Below are 15906 nucleotides of genomic sequence, written 5' to 3' on the forward strand. Positions count from 1 at the left end.
CCTGCTGACTAAAGCATTTCCCCGACACACAAAGACAGGGTCCCATCCCCACCCCCACCGGCCAACCTCTATTCCTCCAGTTCTCATCTTAGATGGTAGCTTTTCCAGAAAAGAAAACTTTCCCTATCTTCCAAAATAAGGCGATCTTTCTATTCTACGGTCCCATAGGTTTCTATGCTTCTCTGGCATTAAATTGGTGTGTTGATTTCTTTTACCAAACCATGAGTCCCCTGAGAACGGAGACTGTCCACCTTGTTCACCTCTTTATGAACAAATGTCATTTAAATTATATTTAAGTGGATCTCCCTCCTCTTAAAATCAAATAAGAGCCAACAAGGCAAAATTTCCAGATAATAGGTCTTTGAAAATGACTCTATCCTTTTTCAAAAAGAGGATCCCTCCTATTCTCCATTTTTCAATGGCAAAACACTTATCCTGAAAGCAAAAACACATCCTTTCAACATTTCAGGAGCGAGGTATATGACTAGATGACTCGCCGATAGGAAGAATTAGTACATCTCTCCTTCCTTATCACATCTTGTTCTGCGTGAATTTTATTTGCCTTAAGGTTTTAGGATTCCAGCATGTTTCTACCAGAGAAGTCAGAAATTATGTTTCTTATCACCTAATCTCGAGTCGTCAATCTGAGTCATACAACAAAGCAGCTGAGTCACTTCTGGTAGAAAATGTGAAGTCGTGCGGTAGGAACTCGGGAGCATGTCATTCACAAAGCCCAAGCGGGAGCCGGCAGTTTTGACCCTGCCCATACACTATTAGGTTTGCCTGCTCACGGTACTGTGTCCGCTTCCTCCCTGGCCACAAACTTGTGGTAGCCAAGCAACATCCCAAAGGATTCCAGGCACGGACCAAAGGAAAAGTACATTTGCATTCAGTTTCTTTCTGTCCATGTTACAGTTCTGGGAAGCCCTGATGCTTTAGAGACACACCCAAAGGACTGAAGGACCCGAGGGCCACATGAGTCATTATCACGACTGTGTTCATTGTGACCCAGACCAGGACAGAGCGCAGACTTCAGATGAATTGCTGTCTTCCTGAAGGGACCAAGATCGCTCCAGTGGGGAAGAGGATTGGGAAAGGAGATCAAATAGCATTAGCAAGAAGGGAAATTCTGGAGGAAATGGTACTCGGTCACTGAGTATCAGGTACACACATTATGACCCGGACTTGTTTTAAGGCAAACTCAATCCTGGTGGATAAGCCTGGCAGACAACAACAGACAGAACTAGGGGAAAGTATCAAAACATCTTTCTATTAGACAATTGTTTACATACAAGAAATAATGTTGGGGGAATATAGTGAGGGGTTTAAATTAAGAGACAGAGTGGAGAAAACCAAAATACCCCCCGCTATGATCTGAATGTTTGTCCTTTTCCGATTCAATGCAGATATTGAGACCTAATTACAAATGTGATCATGTTAGGAGGTAGGAATCTAGGGAGGTGATTAAATCATGAAGTCCAACCCCTTATGAATAGTATCACCCTCACCAAAGAAGCCACAGAGAGCTAACAGTCTTCTTCCCTTCTACCATGCAAGGACACCAAGAGAAGGCACCATCTATGAAGCAGAATGTGAGCGCTTGTCAGACACCAAATCTGCTGGCCCCGGATCTTGGATTTTCCAGGCTCTAGAACTGTTCCTATTGTTCAGAAGCTACTCAGTTCGTGGTATTTTGTTACAGAAGGCTGAACAGACTTAGACACCACTAAGCATATGTACCTAAGAGAAGGTTCTGTAATGAAATAATGCAAAGAAAAGGCTAAGTCGGTGGAGCCAGCTATAACTGGTTGGCATAAAGGAACCATAATACCTGCCTTCCAGGTGAACCGAAGAAGCCAAGATGCCCACAGAATTCTCCTCCATCCGTGAGGCTGGAGGCTCTTCTGTAGGTCCTTTAGCATCTTACTTGTGTAGTCAGCTCTCTAGCTTGGCCTGAAACCAAGTGGTACAAAGACTTTTTTTCCAGGGCAAGATGCTCAGATGGTAGCTGTGCCAAGCCAACTCACCACAAAAAGTTTTGAGTGAATCTGACAATGAAGCATCTTTGGGAAAAGCCAACTTGTCAATGCTAAGTGGACAAAAGCCCTCCCTGAAAGTCTTCCTTGCCTCAAACACTCAGCTGGCTCTGTGGCCTGTGACCTGAAGGAGTTAAAAAAAAAAAAATAACAGAAGGTCCCTGTGCTCTTCCTCTTTCAGTTCAGGACTAATTAGCTGTGATTGAATAATATGGTGCCTGCAGTGGGGGCTGAGGAGCAACAGTGGTTCTGTGGGATGTGCTGGAGCAGGAGCAAGGTAGGCGGGAGACAGCATTGACCCAATAGAGGATGCTGAAGCCCATGGGGGTAAGGAGGGTGCTGATGAAGGAAGGAGGGGAGAGGCTACCCAGAAAGTGATGCTGGTACCCAAGATGAGGCCAATGGAAGACTGGTCACACAGGAGTGGAGGGGTTAACTAAATAATAACTGTATTGGGAATAACAGGAACTATGCATTTGTTATTGAGAAGAAAGTTATAAATACAGAAAGGGAGAAAATGTGAATGGGCCTTGTATACTCTTAGAATTTACAATCTCACTGTGAACTCATGGTTTCCTAGATACATCAATCGATAGACAAGTAGATATGTATAATCTTTAATTCTGTCCATTGAGAGTACCTGGGAATAGTGTCAATCCAGTATTAATGAATACATCTAGCACCCAGATCTTGGTTTCCTATTCTCCACTAAAAGGAACAGGGGCTTTATGGAGATATGGCTGATTTCAGAGCTGATATTAGAAAGAAAAGTGCATTTGAAGAAAAGTATAAGATGAAAGCAAAACCTCTGATGATGATTAAAAAGTGAAGCTCAAGAATAATTAGTGTCTTTCAAAAGGTCACAGAAGTCAGCTCGAAAGGATTCCTGTGAGATCTTTCTCAACAAATTGAAAATAAAAAACAATAAAAGAAATAGAATGATAAACTACTGAATGTGATGGTGTTCCATGAGACCATTCTGACATCAATAAATAATAAATTTAAAGTTTGATAGAGTTGTGTGAAGATTACATAATTCCCAAGAATGTTCTCCCAAATATTTATTAAATACAAAAGGCAAATGTAGCTTTACTGTGCAAAAACCTAGCAGATGCTCCCTTAATCAAGTGATCAAAAATATTAAATGATCAGAGATAATATCTGTCCCCATAATGGGCAAATGAATACCATGTATCACCTGTTCGGATACAGTGAAGATGCAACAGCAATTCAGTGGTATTTCTACTAAAAATACATAACCTGAGTGTAATCATGCGAAATCCTCCCGGACCCTAATCGAGGGACATTCTACAAAATTGGGGGTGATGGGACATCATGTTGACAATTTACTCTTAAACAGTTTGCGACAAAAACACGTTAGTACTTCGGCGGGGAGCCTTCCTTTAAATTTGAGATGGACTCAAGATTTTAAAATGAACAATGAGTGACTTTGTGTCACTGAAGGAAGTCAAGTGTTAGGAATGACTTAAGATCTTAAGATTTCCCTGTGCGCCTAGTCCATTGAGGATCAATACTTCTGTAAAATACAAAATCTCACATTTGGATTTCAGGACAAGAGCAAAACTGCTACAAGAGTTTTCAAATATTTGCTTTTTGAAAACTGTACTGATCTCAGCTCTGACCAAGAACGATCAGTTGGACTAGTTCAAACCCCACCCCAGCACCTCTAGGATAAGATGAATGGATTCCCAGCTACCACCGTTTCCACGAGGGAAATAAGAACTTCTGGCCGCATTGTTATCCATAATCATTGCAACAGCTACTCTAATTAACATCAACCATGTATACCAAGTGTTCAAGAAAGGTTCCTGGGGCAACGGGAGGAGATGAAGACCTGCCTTTGCATATTATAACTCAGCTTCTCTAATGGACCATGTGATAAGAACGGATGAGACCACTCCTGACTCCAAGTACAGCCATGCATCAATCAAGGGCAGGGACATGTTCTGAGAAGCGCATTGGCAAGCAACTTCATCACTGTGTGAACATCGCCATAGAGTGTACTGACACAAACTCAAATAGCCACAATGTCACGCGGTAGTGGCATCATCTCAAGGAAGCAACCACTGTGAACGCAATCTGCCAATGACCAAACTATCCTTACGCTGGGCATACTTGGACACCTGAGGTGGCTCGAACATAAACAGGTAACTGATTTTTGGTGATTTAAAGCAAGTCAAATCCAATCACACAGCAGACAGACAGGAACATCTTCCATGGGTCAATCTGCCCCAGAGTCACGACTGTGACAGCTAGGAAAGGGCCCAGCATCCCCAAGGGGCTAGCAGGACACATCCTCCAAAACAGGTGGGTTTGGTTTAATTCCAGGTATCAAGGGTTAAGCTACTGACTTGAACACAGTCCACTCATGGGCCCACTCTAATGGGTTCTGTGCCGTACACAACTCCTCTCTCACCCAAGAAGCAGCTATTTGAATAAAAGAGACCATTCTGTGCAATAAACCGAGATCAAGACAGAAGGATAGACAAGGAGCTGCTGCCTCCACTGGGAAGTGAAAACCACCACGAAGATCCATGTCCTTCCAGAGGATACTCTGACCCTCCCAGTGCTGAAGTCCTCATACCAGTGCCCCACCACATACATAAGGACAGATTTCAGCCACGTCCACTTGTGGGGGGAGTCTTTCGCTTACCTGGGGTGGTTTTGTAGCCGGAGGATCTGGAGGGCAGTGATGGGGCGTTCTTGGTCCTGGGGCTCGGAGCGCTCTGCAGGACCTGTCTCTGCCGCTTCAGTTCTTCCTCCCTTTCCTGGGCTGCTCGGATCTCCTCTTCGATCATGGACAAAGTCCGCTGCTTCCGGGACCTCAGCTTGAAGGGCCCAACCATCACGTCGGATTCTTGAGTGGCCAGGAGGGAGGCTGTGCTTCTCAGCTCGGCTGCCTCGGAGTACTTGCTGAAATAGCCCCCTTCTGGCCTGGTCTCTTCCATGTCGACGGGGCCACTGGGCTGCAGAGCCGGCGGCGGCTGGGAGGCCCTTTCCCTGAGCGCCCTGTCCTCCGCAGGCAGAATCTTTGGTAATACATCCCTTTTCTCTTGAACGGGAGAGGACACTTGAGGTGGCTCAAACATGCTCTGAGGCTTCACGGAGCTGGGAGCCCTGGTGTCAGCTGGCTCTAGAGTTGCTTCTGGCTCCCGCCGCTCCGCTCCATCCTCGCTGGTCAGGGGCACAGCCTTATCCACCTGCTCGGCTATGGCTTGTTGAATGGCATTCTGCACCAGGAGACCAGCCTGATACTCCAAGGACTCGTCCACCGAGGGAGAGTCTCCCAGCGTGGAGGAAGGGGAGTAGAAACCATGATCGCTGAAAGACTTGGAGACACCTTCTCGGCCCTCGGAGAGGTTGTCCGTCTGTGGAGTCTGAGGCAGAGAGAAATCAGCCAGCGAGTTTTCCTGGAGGGCGTTGGTTGTCTCGTTGGAGGCACCGCTGTCGCTGATGTTGTCCATGCTGAAGTCATTGGACAGGGTCTCCAGGACAGTGGTGTCCTGGGACCTCACCGACAGCTCATCCAAACCTGAGTCGAGCTCCTCTTGGGTCAAAGAGACATTGACGGATCTTGAGAACTGATCCAAAATCCCGTGGTCCTCATCCTTGACCACGGTGAGGACGGCCCGGGCGCTGGTGAACTCTCCATCCTCGGCCCACAATTTGGATAAGGGACCACGTTTGGAGGGCTCGCTGTAGAAACCTTCCTTTCCCTGAGGGGCGGCACTGCCCACACCTCCTCCCGCCGACTGGCTCTCCGGCACGCAGGGGGCCTTCTGCCCCTTGGCTGCTGACAGGCCACTGTCTTCTGGAGGTCCCCCGATAGAGGCTGGTCTCATGATGGTCGATGGCTTGTCTGAGTTGATGGAGCCCAGAGGCCTATAGAAAGGCTTAATAGAGAACAGCCGGGGTGTGCTCTGGCCCTTGGCCACCGCTTGCCTGGAATTCTCCATCTGTTGGAACTGTTTGCGAGCGGCAGAGAAGTCTATCTGCTCGGTGACGATGTCCTTCGCATTTTCCGTCCCACCTGGATGTTCCTGAGAAGAAGCGGGGGTCGTGCAGAGCTGCGGTGGGGGTGACTGCTGAAGCTGCTGTTGCTGCTGCTGCTGCTGGAGCTGCTGCTGGAGCAGCTGCTGCTCCTGCTGCGCTCTCCTCTCCTTGCGCTCCTTGTACTTTTTGTGCGACTCCAGATGTTCCTCATCCAGCTGCTCCTCGATGGTCTTTTCCTGGGGGGGATTCCACCATTTGGCCGCAATGCCGGGATTCTTCTTCACCGCCTGACTCCGGATGAGCTCCCTCCTCTCCTTCTCAAGCTCCAGCATCTCTTCCGAGGGCCTCACCTTCCGGACACAGTATTGCTCCTTCTCACGCACGTCCTCCTCAAAGAGCTTGGAGGGCTTTTTGTCCTCGTGGAAGGCGCGGAGCTCAAACTTGGCCTCCTTCTTTAGCGTGGTGAGCGTGAACTCCCCATCTCGGGAGGAGCATCGGGAGCTGGTGGAGGAGCTGGGACTGGCAGGGGCCTGCAGGCTATCCCCCAGCGCATCTCGGGGCTGGTCAGGAGCGTGGCCATTAGCCCTTTCCTCCTCCGCCATGGTGTCAGAAGGGCTCTCACTGAGCTCAATGTGGGGAGGCGCCTGCCCGCCCACCGCTCCCTCCGTTGGTTCTGGCTGAATGGCTGGGTGGGTCAGCGGGCTCAGGCTCTCCGCCAGGATGGCCGCACCGGGCTCTGGGGAGGAGGTGCCGTTGTAAGTGCCATCCACAGCAGAATCACAGCAGTTGGCCTCCAGGACCTCGTCTAGATAGCGGATCTCTCTGGCCACATCGTTATCCAGACACCCGTGGTGATCTAAAAGGAGCCCATTGTGTGGGGGTGAATAGAAAGGGGAAGGCTGGTCCACAGAACAGGGCGCAGAGGTGATTCCAGGAACGCTTTTACATTCTGTAACAGACACCTCAATTTCCATGTTTTGGGGATCTGGGGGAAGAGAGCTGGTTGTAGGCTCCGAGGGATTGGCACTGTAGTTATCTCTCTTGTTTTTTAGCTGGATATCATCCTCGCCAAGCTGGGGAGGCTTCTAGAATAAAGAGAAAATAAGAGACAAGGTTAAAGTCTACACGTCTCAGAGATGTGCGTGCTGAGAAATTCATTCCTACCCAACAGGAAAGGAAATCAAAACAACAGTTATAAGTTCTCTTGAACAGAGATTTTCCTTCTAATAATCCCGTAAGTATTCATTTTGTTGTGGTAAGAGGTACCTAACCCTTTGGAATTTATAGATTCTGTCCTGTTTATTGGGGGCAGGATGGATGCTAGTTCTATTTTTCTGTTTTATCTTGTAAAGTGGAAGAAATTAAATAGTTAATGTATTAGATAGAATCTTCCCAAACACTTTATGGCAAACCACTGGAGGCATTGTAAGAGGACTATTTGTGTTCTTTATGAAAAGAAGGTCTTTTTTTTTACATGAGCAAATCTTAAAACGTATACTTCTCTACCAGATAGAATGCAATTACTCTGGAGACAGGAAGCTTTTTTTTTGGACAATCTTTCCACAATAAAATACTAGAAAACAGTAGCTCCCTTCAGGGTCCCCTTACTGGCTACCAGTGCTCCATTGCCACGGCAATAACTGACCATGTGCATTATAAACAACTCGACCAAAGCCACTGACTACCCAGTTCTGTTTTTCAAGAGAGCATCCAAACAGTTCTTCCCAGTTGAGTGTTGTCTTGGAAAGCTAGCAGCTAACGGCATCTCTCTTCTATTTCCTGAAAATCGTTTATATGTGGTATCTCCAATGTGTGGTTAAACAAGAAAACCATCTCTTCTTAATGTATTTATTTTTTTGGTAATGGGGATTGAACCCAAGGACATTCTACCTCTAAGCTACATAAGAAGCCCTGTTTGTTTGCTTGTTTGTTTGAAACAGGGCCTCACTAGGTTGCTGGGAAACTCGCTAAGTTGCTGAGGCTGGCCTTGAACTTGTAATCCTCTGTCTCAGTCTCCCAAGTACTGGGATTATAGGCATGCACAACCACACCCAGCTTTCTTAAGGTTGTTTTTTTTTTTTTTTTTTTTTTTTTTTTTTTTTTTTTTTTTGGTGGTACTGGGGTTCCTGGAAGCCCTTCTACCTCCAGGCTATACTCCCAGACCTATTTTTTTATACTTTTTTTAATTTGAAAACAGGGTCTCTTAAGCCAGCGTGGCTGGCTTCGAACCTGCGTGATCCTCCTGTCTCCACCTCCCAAACACGGGGATTACAAGCGTGCACCACCACACCCGGCTCTTAAGGTATTTTAAATGTGCTCTATGTCTCCATCAGTTACCCAAGCCCATGGAATTTTTTATTTGGCACTAGAAAGTTTTGGGGGTTTTTTCCTATCAAAGAACTCTGGTTTATCTCAGGAAATTCAAGCAGTATAATCTAAACTTAATTTGAGTTGAGTCCACTCAAGAATTTCTCTAATGTCTGGAGCAGCTCTGTTTCCTATATAATGTGTCTTAAGTTTATAGTGTGTCTGGCATTACTAACATGCTATAAGGGGAAATTGTCAAATGGTATACTTTCCATTTAAATTTTCAACAATTTTATAAGCTTAGAACATAGTATTAAAACACTATCTTATAGCCAGGCATGGTAGCACACACCTGTAATCCTGTACTTGGGAGGCTGAGAAAGGAGGATTGCAGGTTCAAGACCAGCCTCAGCAAGTAGTGAGACTCTCATCAACCTAGTGAGACCCTGTTTCCAAAAAAGAAAGAAAGAAAGAAAAAGAGAGAAAGAGAGAAAGAGAGAGAGAAAGAGAGAAAGAGAAAAGAAAAAGAAGAAAGAAGGGCCAGGGTGTCAGTACAAAAAAAACAAAAATCCAAAAAACAAACAAAAAAAACCCACATTGCTATCTTAAGATAATTCTCAAGAGACTATTTTTAAAATTCTCCCAAGGAAATTGGATAATTAATGTTTTGTTCATGAGGTCTAAAAACTTGGGCAGTCATCCTGTGCTCAGCATTGTTAAGTGTTTAAAAAAAATTCTCATAATTGTCCAGAAACTGTGAACCCAGGTGCTTGCCACATACTCTTGAATCAATCAAGTAAATTTTTTTTATCCAATAATGGGGAAATAATAATGAGTATTCCTTCTTCCTCAGCATTTTCTAGACTAAACGTTCTTCCAGACTCAGTTTGATCTCTGTCAAAGTCTAGTATTTGAAGCTCGGCGTGGTGGTGCACGCTTGTAATCCCAGCATTTGGGAGGCTGAGACAGGAAGATTGCATGGGTTCAAAGCCAGCCTCAGCTACTTAGTGAGGCCCTTTGCAACTTAGTAAGACCCTGTTTCAAAATAAAGAATAAAAAATAGGGCTAGGGGTGTCCTCAGAGGTAGAATGCCGCTGGGTTCCATCCCCAGTACCCCCTAAAAAAGTCTAGTATTTGATACAATTACTATTTATATTCATAGTTACTGCTGATTTATTTATGGGCCAGGAATTGAGCCCAGGAGCATTTTACCTCTGAGCTACACCTCAGACCTATTTTATTTATTTTTTTATTATGAAACAGGATTTTGCTTGTTGTAGACAGCCTCACTAAGTTGCTAAGGCTGGCCTCAAGCCTGTGATCCTTTCTCAGCCTCCCAAGTACTGAGATTACAGGTGTGTACCACCATGCCTAGCTTCACAATGACTATTTATAATATAAACTAAAAGACATGTCAAGCAAGTTTTTTACATCCCATTTAAAACCAGTGAGCTAAACTTTGTTTTGGTAAGGCAGCTGTTGGTAATCACTAAGAATTACAGAAAATCGTTGGGCGTGGTGGCATACATTTGTAATCCCGTACTCCAGAGGCTGAGACAGGAGGATCTCAGAAGTTTGCTGTCAGCCCGACTAACTTAACCACTTAGTGATGCCATGTTTCAAAATAAAAGTAAAAGGGGCCGGGGATGTAGCTTAGAGGTAGGATGCCTCCTAGGTCCAACCCTTAGTATCAGAATAAAGAAACATGCAGGAAGCTCATTCTACAGAGCCACAATGACAGCAGCGGCAATAAGCTCTGAACGAAAAATCCTTAAGAAAAATGTAGTTTCCCATGCTTCCCAGGAAGCACAAGTCTCTTTAACATTTCCTTAGAGCAGGGCAAAGTAAAGAGTGTGCAGCTCTGTCTCATGGCTAAGCATAGATACAGGGTGGCTGGGTGTGTCTCCATGGCAGTTCTCAAGAGCACTTTCTGACTCCTCACATCAGCCCTGGCCCTTCGTCTTAACCGCTTCACAGTCCAGGTAAGTTGTGATGGACAAGCAGGTTCACTGCCAGCTCCTTCTCTGTAGAATCTGAAAGTCATATCGACTCTTTCAAGGCATACTTTTTTGAATTAGAAACAACTAACTCAATGTAAAATTTAAAAAGTCAGAGAAGAGCATTTGACAGTATATTTTTTTTCTGCAGTATCAAAACTATTTCTTTTACCTTTGAGTCAGATCTGATACCAAGTGCATAAAATTCCAAGATGGACATGCTGATTACTGTGATTTGATTGCTACACATTGTACACATGTATTGAGTTATCACCATGTATCCCATAAAGATGTACAAATATTACGTCTCAATTTTAAAAAATAAATGATAATGCATAGTTAACATCTTTTGTATCTGTGAAACAGAGTGTGTGTGTGTGTGTGTGTGTGTGTGTGTGTGTGCGCGCGCGTGTGTTTTACTGAGGATTGAACCCAGGGGCATTCTACATTCTACTTCTGAGCTACACCCTAAGGCCTATTTTTGTATTTTTTATTTTGAAACAGGCTCTCACTAAGTTGCAGAAGGCTGCACTAAGTAGCTGAGACTGGCCAAGAACCTGTTATCCTCTTGTCTCAGCTTCCCAAGTACTGGGATTACAAGTATGCACTACCATACCTAGCTGCCCAAAACAGATTTTTTAAATGCTATCTGCTATCCAGGTGAGGTGGCACATGCCTGTAATCATAATACTTAGGAAGCTGAGACAGGAGGATTACAGGTTCAAGACCAGCCTCGGCAACTTAGCAGAACTCTCAGCAACCTAGCAAGACTCTGTTTAAAAACAAAACAAAACAAAACAAAAACAGCTGGGCATGATGGCGCACGCTTGTAATCCCTGCACTTGGGAGGCGGAGAAAGGAGGATCGCACAGGTTCGCTGGCTTAAGAGACCCTCTTTCCAAAATAAAAAAATTATATAAAATAGGTCTGGGAGTGTAGCCCAGAGGTAGAAGGGGTTCCAGAAATTCCAGTACCACAAAAAAAAAAAAAAAATCAAATTGGGCTGGGGTAGAGAGGTAGAATGCCTTTGGGTTCAATTCCCAGCACAACACACACACACACACAAACACACACACACACACACACACACACTTAGCTGTTGGTTAAAAATAGAAAGTTTGGCATTTCACTGTAACTTGAGATGATTCCTTTCCAGTGGCTTTTTTAAAAAAAATCTACACATTTTAAGGTATAAACAGGAAAGAGGCTCCCCTTCCTGTGAATTACATGGGGCCCAATCTTGTTCTACCCATAAATTCATAAAATTCTCTGACACCTCATCCCATTCCCATCTGGAAGCAGCTGGCTCGACATCCTAATCAGGGCAGAGGTCCTTAAAGAGACAAACAGCTCGGCATTTCGGATTCACAGTCATACATCAGGAGTCCTGAGATTTTGTCAAGTCAGTCAACAATTATAACAAAAGCGCAAATTCCTGGGTCTTACTCTCAACAGGAAGACTACCTTCGTGCATGGTGGCCTGATGTGATCAAAGCCACCAGCAACTTCACCAGGTAAACAAACATGGACTGGAAATCCCACATGTCCGGCCTGCGCTGGAGCCTGGGCTTGGGATCATTAAATAATGTCTTGTTTAAACCAACCAATGCTTATTGCTCCTTTTGAAGATAAGAAGGGACCAGAATTTTCTCCTGGCTTCAGATAAGGCAAACCTGATTCCAGATTCAGATAAAATGGGAAGTTCAGTCGATATAACAAATATATGTGTCCCAGTACAAAAAAATAGGAAGACACCAAAGAACACCAAATTGGATTTCCTAAGGCCAGAGAGAAAACAAAAACAAAAACAAAAAACAAGAGGTACTAAAAGAGTTGCGGGAGATTTTTTTGTGTGTGGAGAGTACTAGGAGTTGAACCCAGGGACATCTTCCCTTCAACTACACTCCATCCCTTTTTTTTTTTTTTTTTTTTTTTTGGCAGTCCTGGGGTTAGAACCCAGGGGCATTCTACCTCTGAACTATGCCCCAGCCCTATTTTTTATTCTTTATTTTGAAACAGGGTCTCACTAAGTTACAAAGGGCCTCACTAAGTAGCTGAGGCTGGCTGTAAACCCAGATCCTCCTGTCTCAGCCTCCCAAATGCTGAGATTACAAGCGTGCACCACCATGCCCATCCCATCCCTATTTTTTAATTTTTAATTTTGAAACAGGGACTCTACGTTTTTGGCACTGTCCTGGAACCTGTAATCCTCCTCTCTTGGCCGTGGGATATCCTTGGCCTGTTCTAGCCAACCCTCCAGGTGGAGTCCTAATACTATGGCACAAAATACCTGCTCTCCTACAGGTTTCCTGGAATAGCTAACAGCCGGTTAAGATGTCTACTATTTACTTTAAAGGACTTGGGGCAGAGACAGTATAATGCAGCTGTGTGCTTCTAAAATTAGTTTAAATTACATTCCAGGGCAGGCAACTATGGTAATTGGGAGTAAACCCTCAAAGAGCGGTCAACTAGAGTCTAATTAGAAACCCCATACTCCACAGGTGGCTTCCTCTGGTGGTGTAGCTCACTTTAACTCCCAGGGCCCCCGAAGCGTTGCTAAATAGGCTTCCATTAGTGAAATGAGTGGTTTGCCAATTAGCATAATAAACGTAGAAATCAGTGAAATTGGTGGAGCTGGAATGGGTGGACTAGAGATACTCCCACCCTTTGATGAAGTGGGTGAGCCCTTGTCCAGTCAGTGTGGGCTCAGGGCTGGTGTTTGTCTTGTGAGAACTGATGGCCCCTTTCCAGCCATGGGTTGTTTAACACCCCCATCCAGAAACACTATCCTGCCCTTGCAAACCCCCACATCTGCCTCCTTCATGCAAGGTGTGTGTGTGTGGTGGTGGTGGCCGTGTGCGTGCGCGTGCGTGTGTGTGTGTGTGTGTGTGTGTGTGTGTGTGTGTGTGTGTGTGTGTGTTAGGGGGAAAATACTAGAATCTTAAAAAGCAGAAACTTCTGAGATTACAATGTTTTTATACCTATTTTTACATTGTATACTTAATAAATGTCAGTATCAGTGCCATAACTTGGTCTATGATCTGCTTTTAATAGAAGCTGATAAACCCATTGGCATCTAAATTCACCATGGTTTACCACAAAGTGCTTAATGGTTCTACAAAGTGAACTAGCATGGGTTAATTGGCAACATAGGTGCCCACGTCTCTTTTCTCCTTCTAAATAATGCAGAAAACATGGTAATTTAGAGTTTGGAGCCAAGGATTAGGAGTCTGGGGTTATTTCTTGGTTCTATCTATAAAAGTTCTGCCACACCTAATGCCAGACAATTATGGGAGGACTTTGTAAGCAAGGCTAGTAATAACATCTCTCAATCTTTTCGAGAATTAAATTGGAAAATGTATCTTTTAAAGTGCTATGAAATTTGCAAAATGGTTCATGCACACATTCCCTATTGTTAAGCAACGTTATATTCAGGTATAAATGACCCACATTAAATTTTGAGAAGAAAAGCAGTCAATGTGAAGAGATGAAAAAGATTCAGGAAAGACTAAAATATTACATATTCCCAGCTGACACAGAAAACAGGGCCCCTCTGTTAAGTGGGAAAGGCAGGGATCTAACTACAAGTTTTTTTGTTTGGTTTTGTCTGATTGTGTGCGTGCGTGCGTGCGTGCGTGTGTGTGTGGTACTGGAAAATGAACCCAGGGGCATTCTACCGTTTAATTTTTTTTTTTAAATAGGGTCTTTCCAGTAGGATCGCACAGGTTCAAAGCCAGCCTCAGCTACTTAGTGAGGCTCTCAGCAACTTAGTGAGACCCTGTTTCCAAATAAAATAGAAAATAGGTCTGGGAGTATAGTCCGGAGGTAGAAAATCCCCTGGGTTCCACCCCCAGTACCACAAATAATAATGATAATAATAATAATAATAAAATAAATAGGTTCTTTCTAGGTTATGATAGTCTAGCTAAGTTGCTGAGGCTGGCCTTGAACCTGGGATCCTGCTGTCTCAGCCTCTCAAGTACTCGGATTACAGGTGTACACCACCACCCTGAGGTACCTCTAACCTTTCTAATCATTCCCAACTCCAGATCCTTAAATGTTACTTTTAGTTGAAGGTAAGTACAAGTAGGAAGCACAATATATTTGCTGCTGCTGAGGCAAAAAAAAAAAAAAAAAAAAATTTAAATACCCTTAAAAGTAAAATCCTGAAGATACAAAAGAATGGCCAGTCAAGAGCCACCCAGATTCGGGGGTCCTGTCACCCAGAAGCAGAGGCGGTGTCACACATCCATCGCATGGGACACAACTAATCCCTTGACCCCCAGGACTCAGCTTCCAGCAAGCCCGTCTGAGGGCACACTCTGGTGCCACACCTGCATTTGGTTGTGGACACGTCCACAGTTTATCATCCCACAGGCCATGGACACATGTATTCCCAACTGACACCAAAAACAGGCTCCTTCTGCTAAGTGGGAATGGTGGGGATTTCACTACAGTTTAAAAACTTCAGGATAAAAGAATTAGGGAAAGAAAAGGACTTTTCCCTAAGAACATACCTGGCTAGTAAATGACCCAGGAAGCAATTTGTGTGTGTGTGTGTGTGTGTGTGTGTGTGTGTGTGTGGTGCCAGGGATTGAAACCAGGGGCATAAACAGGGTCTTGCTAAGTTGTGGAGGGCCTCACTAAGTAGCTGAAGCTGGCTGCGAACCTGGATCCTCCTGTCTCAGCCTCCCAAGTACTGGGATTACAAGCATGCGCCACCACGCCTGACACCCAGGAAGCATTTGAAAGGCAGTTCTTAGTTCTATCCCAATATGTTCAAAGATATTCTCAATGATAGGAGGCTTCCAAAACGACATGGGAAAAATTAAGAGGAGTAGATGGGTTGAATACTATATACTTGGTCTTGCAGCTGATGTCTAAAGGTGATACAGGACTTGGAATTTGGGCAGTAAAAGTCAATGCTCCCTTTCTTTATTCAGACCTGAGCAGAGACAGAGGTCCTGGAGACTTAGATTCAGCTTCTTACCTTTGGGTTCTACCTGTCAGGTCCTCCAGCTAAAAATGTGACTTCCTGCCGGGTCCAGGGGTTTCATCCTCTGAGCTAGCCTTGGAACCTAGATGTACTGCTTCCTCTGATAACTTCCCAGAAGTAAAATACTAAGATCCAAGGTCACCCAGGAAAGGACTGTGACTCCCCACCAACACACCACAGAGTCAAAGGGTGTGGTCTAGCTGTTCACCCTCTGGGGCTATCCTTGGAACCTAGGCACTCTGCTTCCTCTGACAACTTCCCAGAGGTAAAATACTAAGAATCCCACATCATCCAGGAAAGGGCTGCAACTCCCCACCAATACCACAGAGTCAAGGGTACAGATGAGATTCTAGAATGCTGTTTGGTTTGCACAGAAAATAAATCAGGGACCTGGCCCCTGCTTTGCTGGGCAGTGGACAGCAAGTGCTCTTTCTACCTAGGGTGGCTACGCCGGCAGCCAGACACTTGGTTACCAGAAAGAACTGGGGGTCTAGATGGACAGCATAAGAGTGTCCTTCAGTACAAGGACAAGCAAGAAGTTGAGGCTCCCACCCAC

The 15906-nt window shown here is 44.9% G+C and overlaps 1 protein-coding gene across 4 annotated transcripts in view; it reads right to left on the minus strand.

Annotated features, from left to right (window-relative positions):
- PALM2AKAP2 (PALM2 and AKAP2 fusion) overlaps positions 1-15906 on the minus strand; it is a gene marked incomplete at both ends in the record, with an annotated part of 364538 nt that overhangs the window by 24772 nt on the left and 323860 nt on the right. For all 4 annotated transcript variants that reach the window (XM_080709073.1, XM_080709072.1, XM_080709075.1 and 1 more), the window contains one exon: positions 4711-7135. In XM_080709073.1, coding sequence (XP_080565199.1) covers positions 4711-7135 — 2425 coding nt within the window. The remainder of the gene's footprint in view (positions 1-4710; positions 7136-15906) is intronic.

This window comes from Muscardinus avellanarius, assembly GCF_963383645.1.
Source record: "Muscardinus avellanarius genome assembly, chromosome: 13".
NCBI classification, from domain to species: domain Eukaryota; kingdom Metazoa; phylum Chordata; class Mammalia; order Rodentia; family Gliridae; genus Muscardinus; species Muscardinus avellanarius.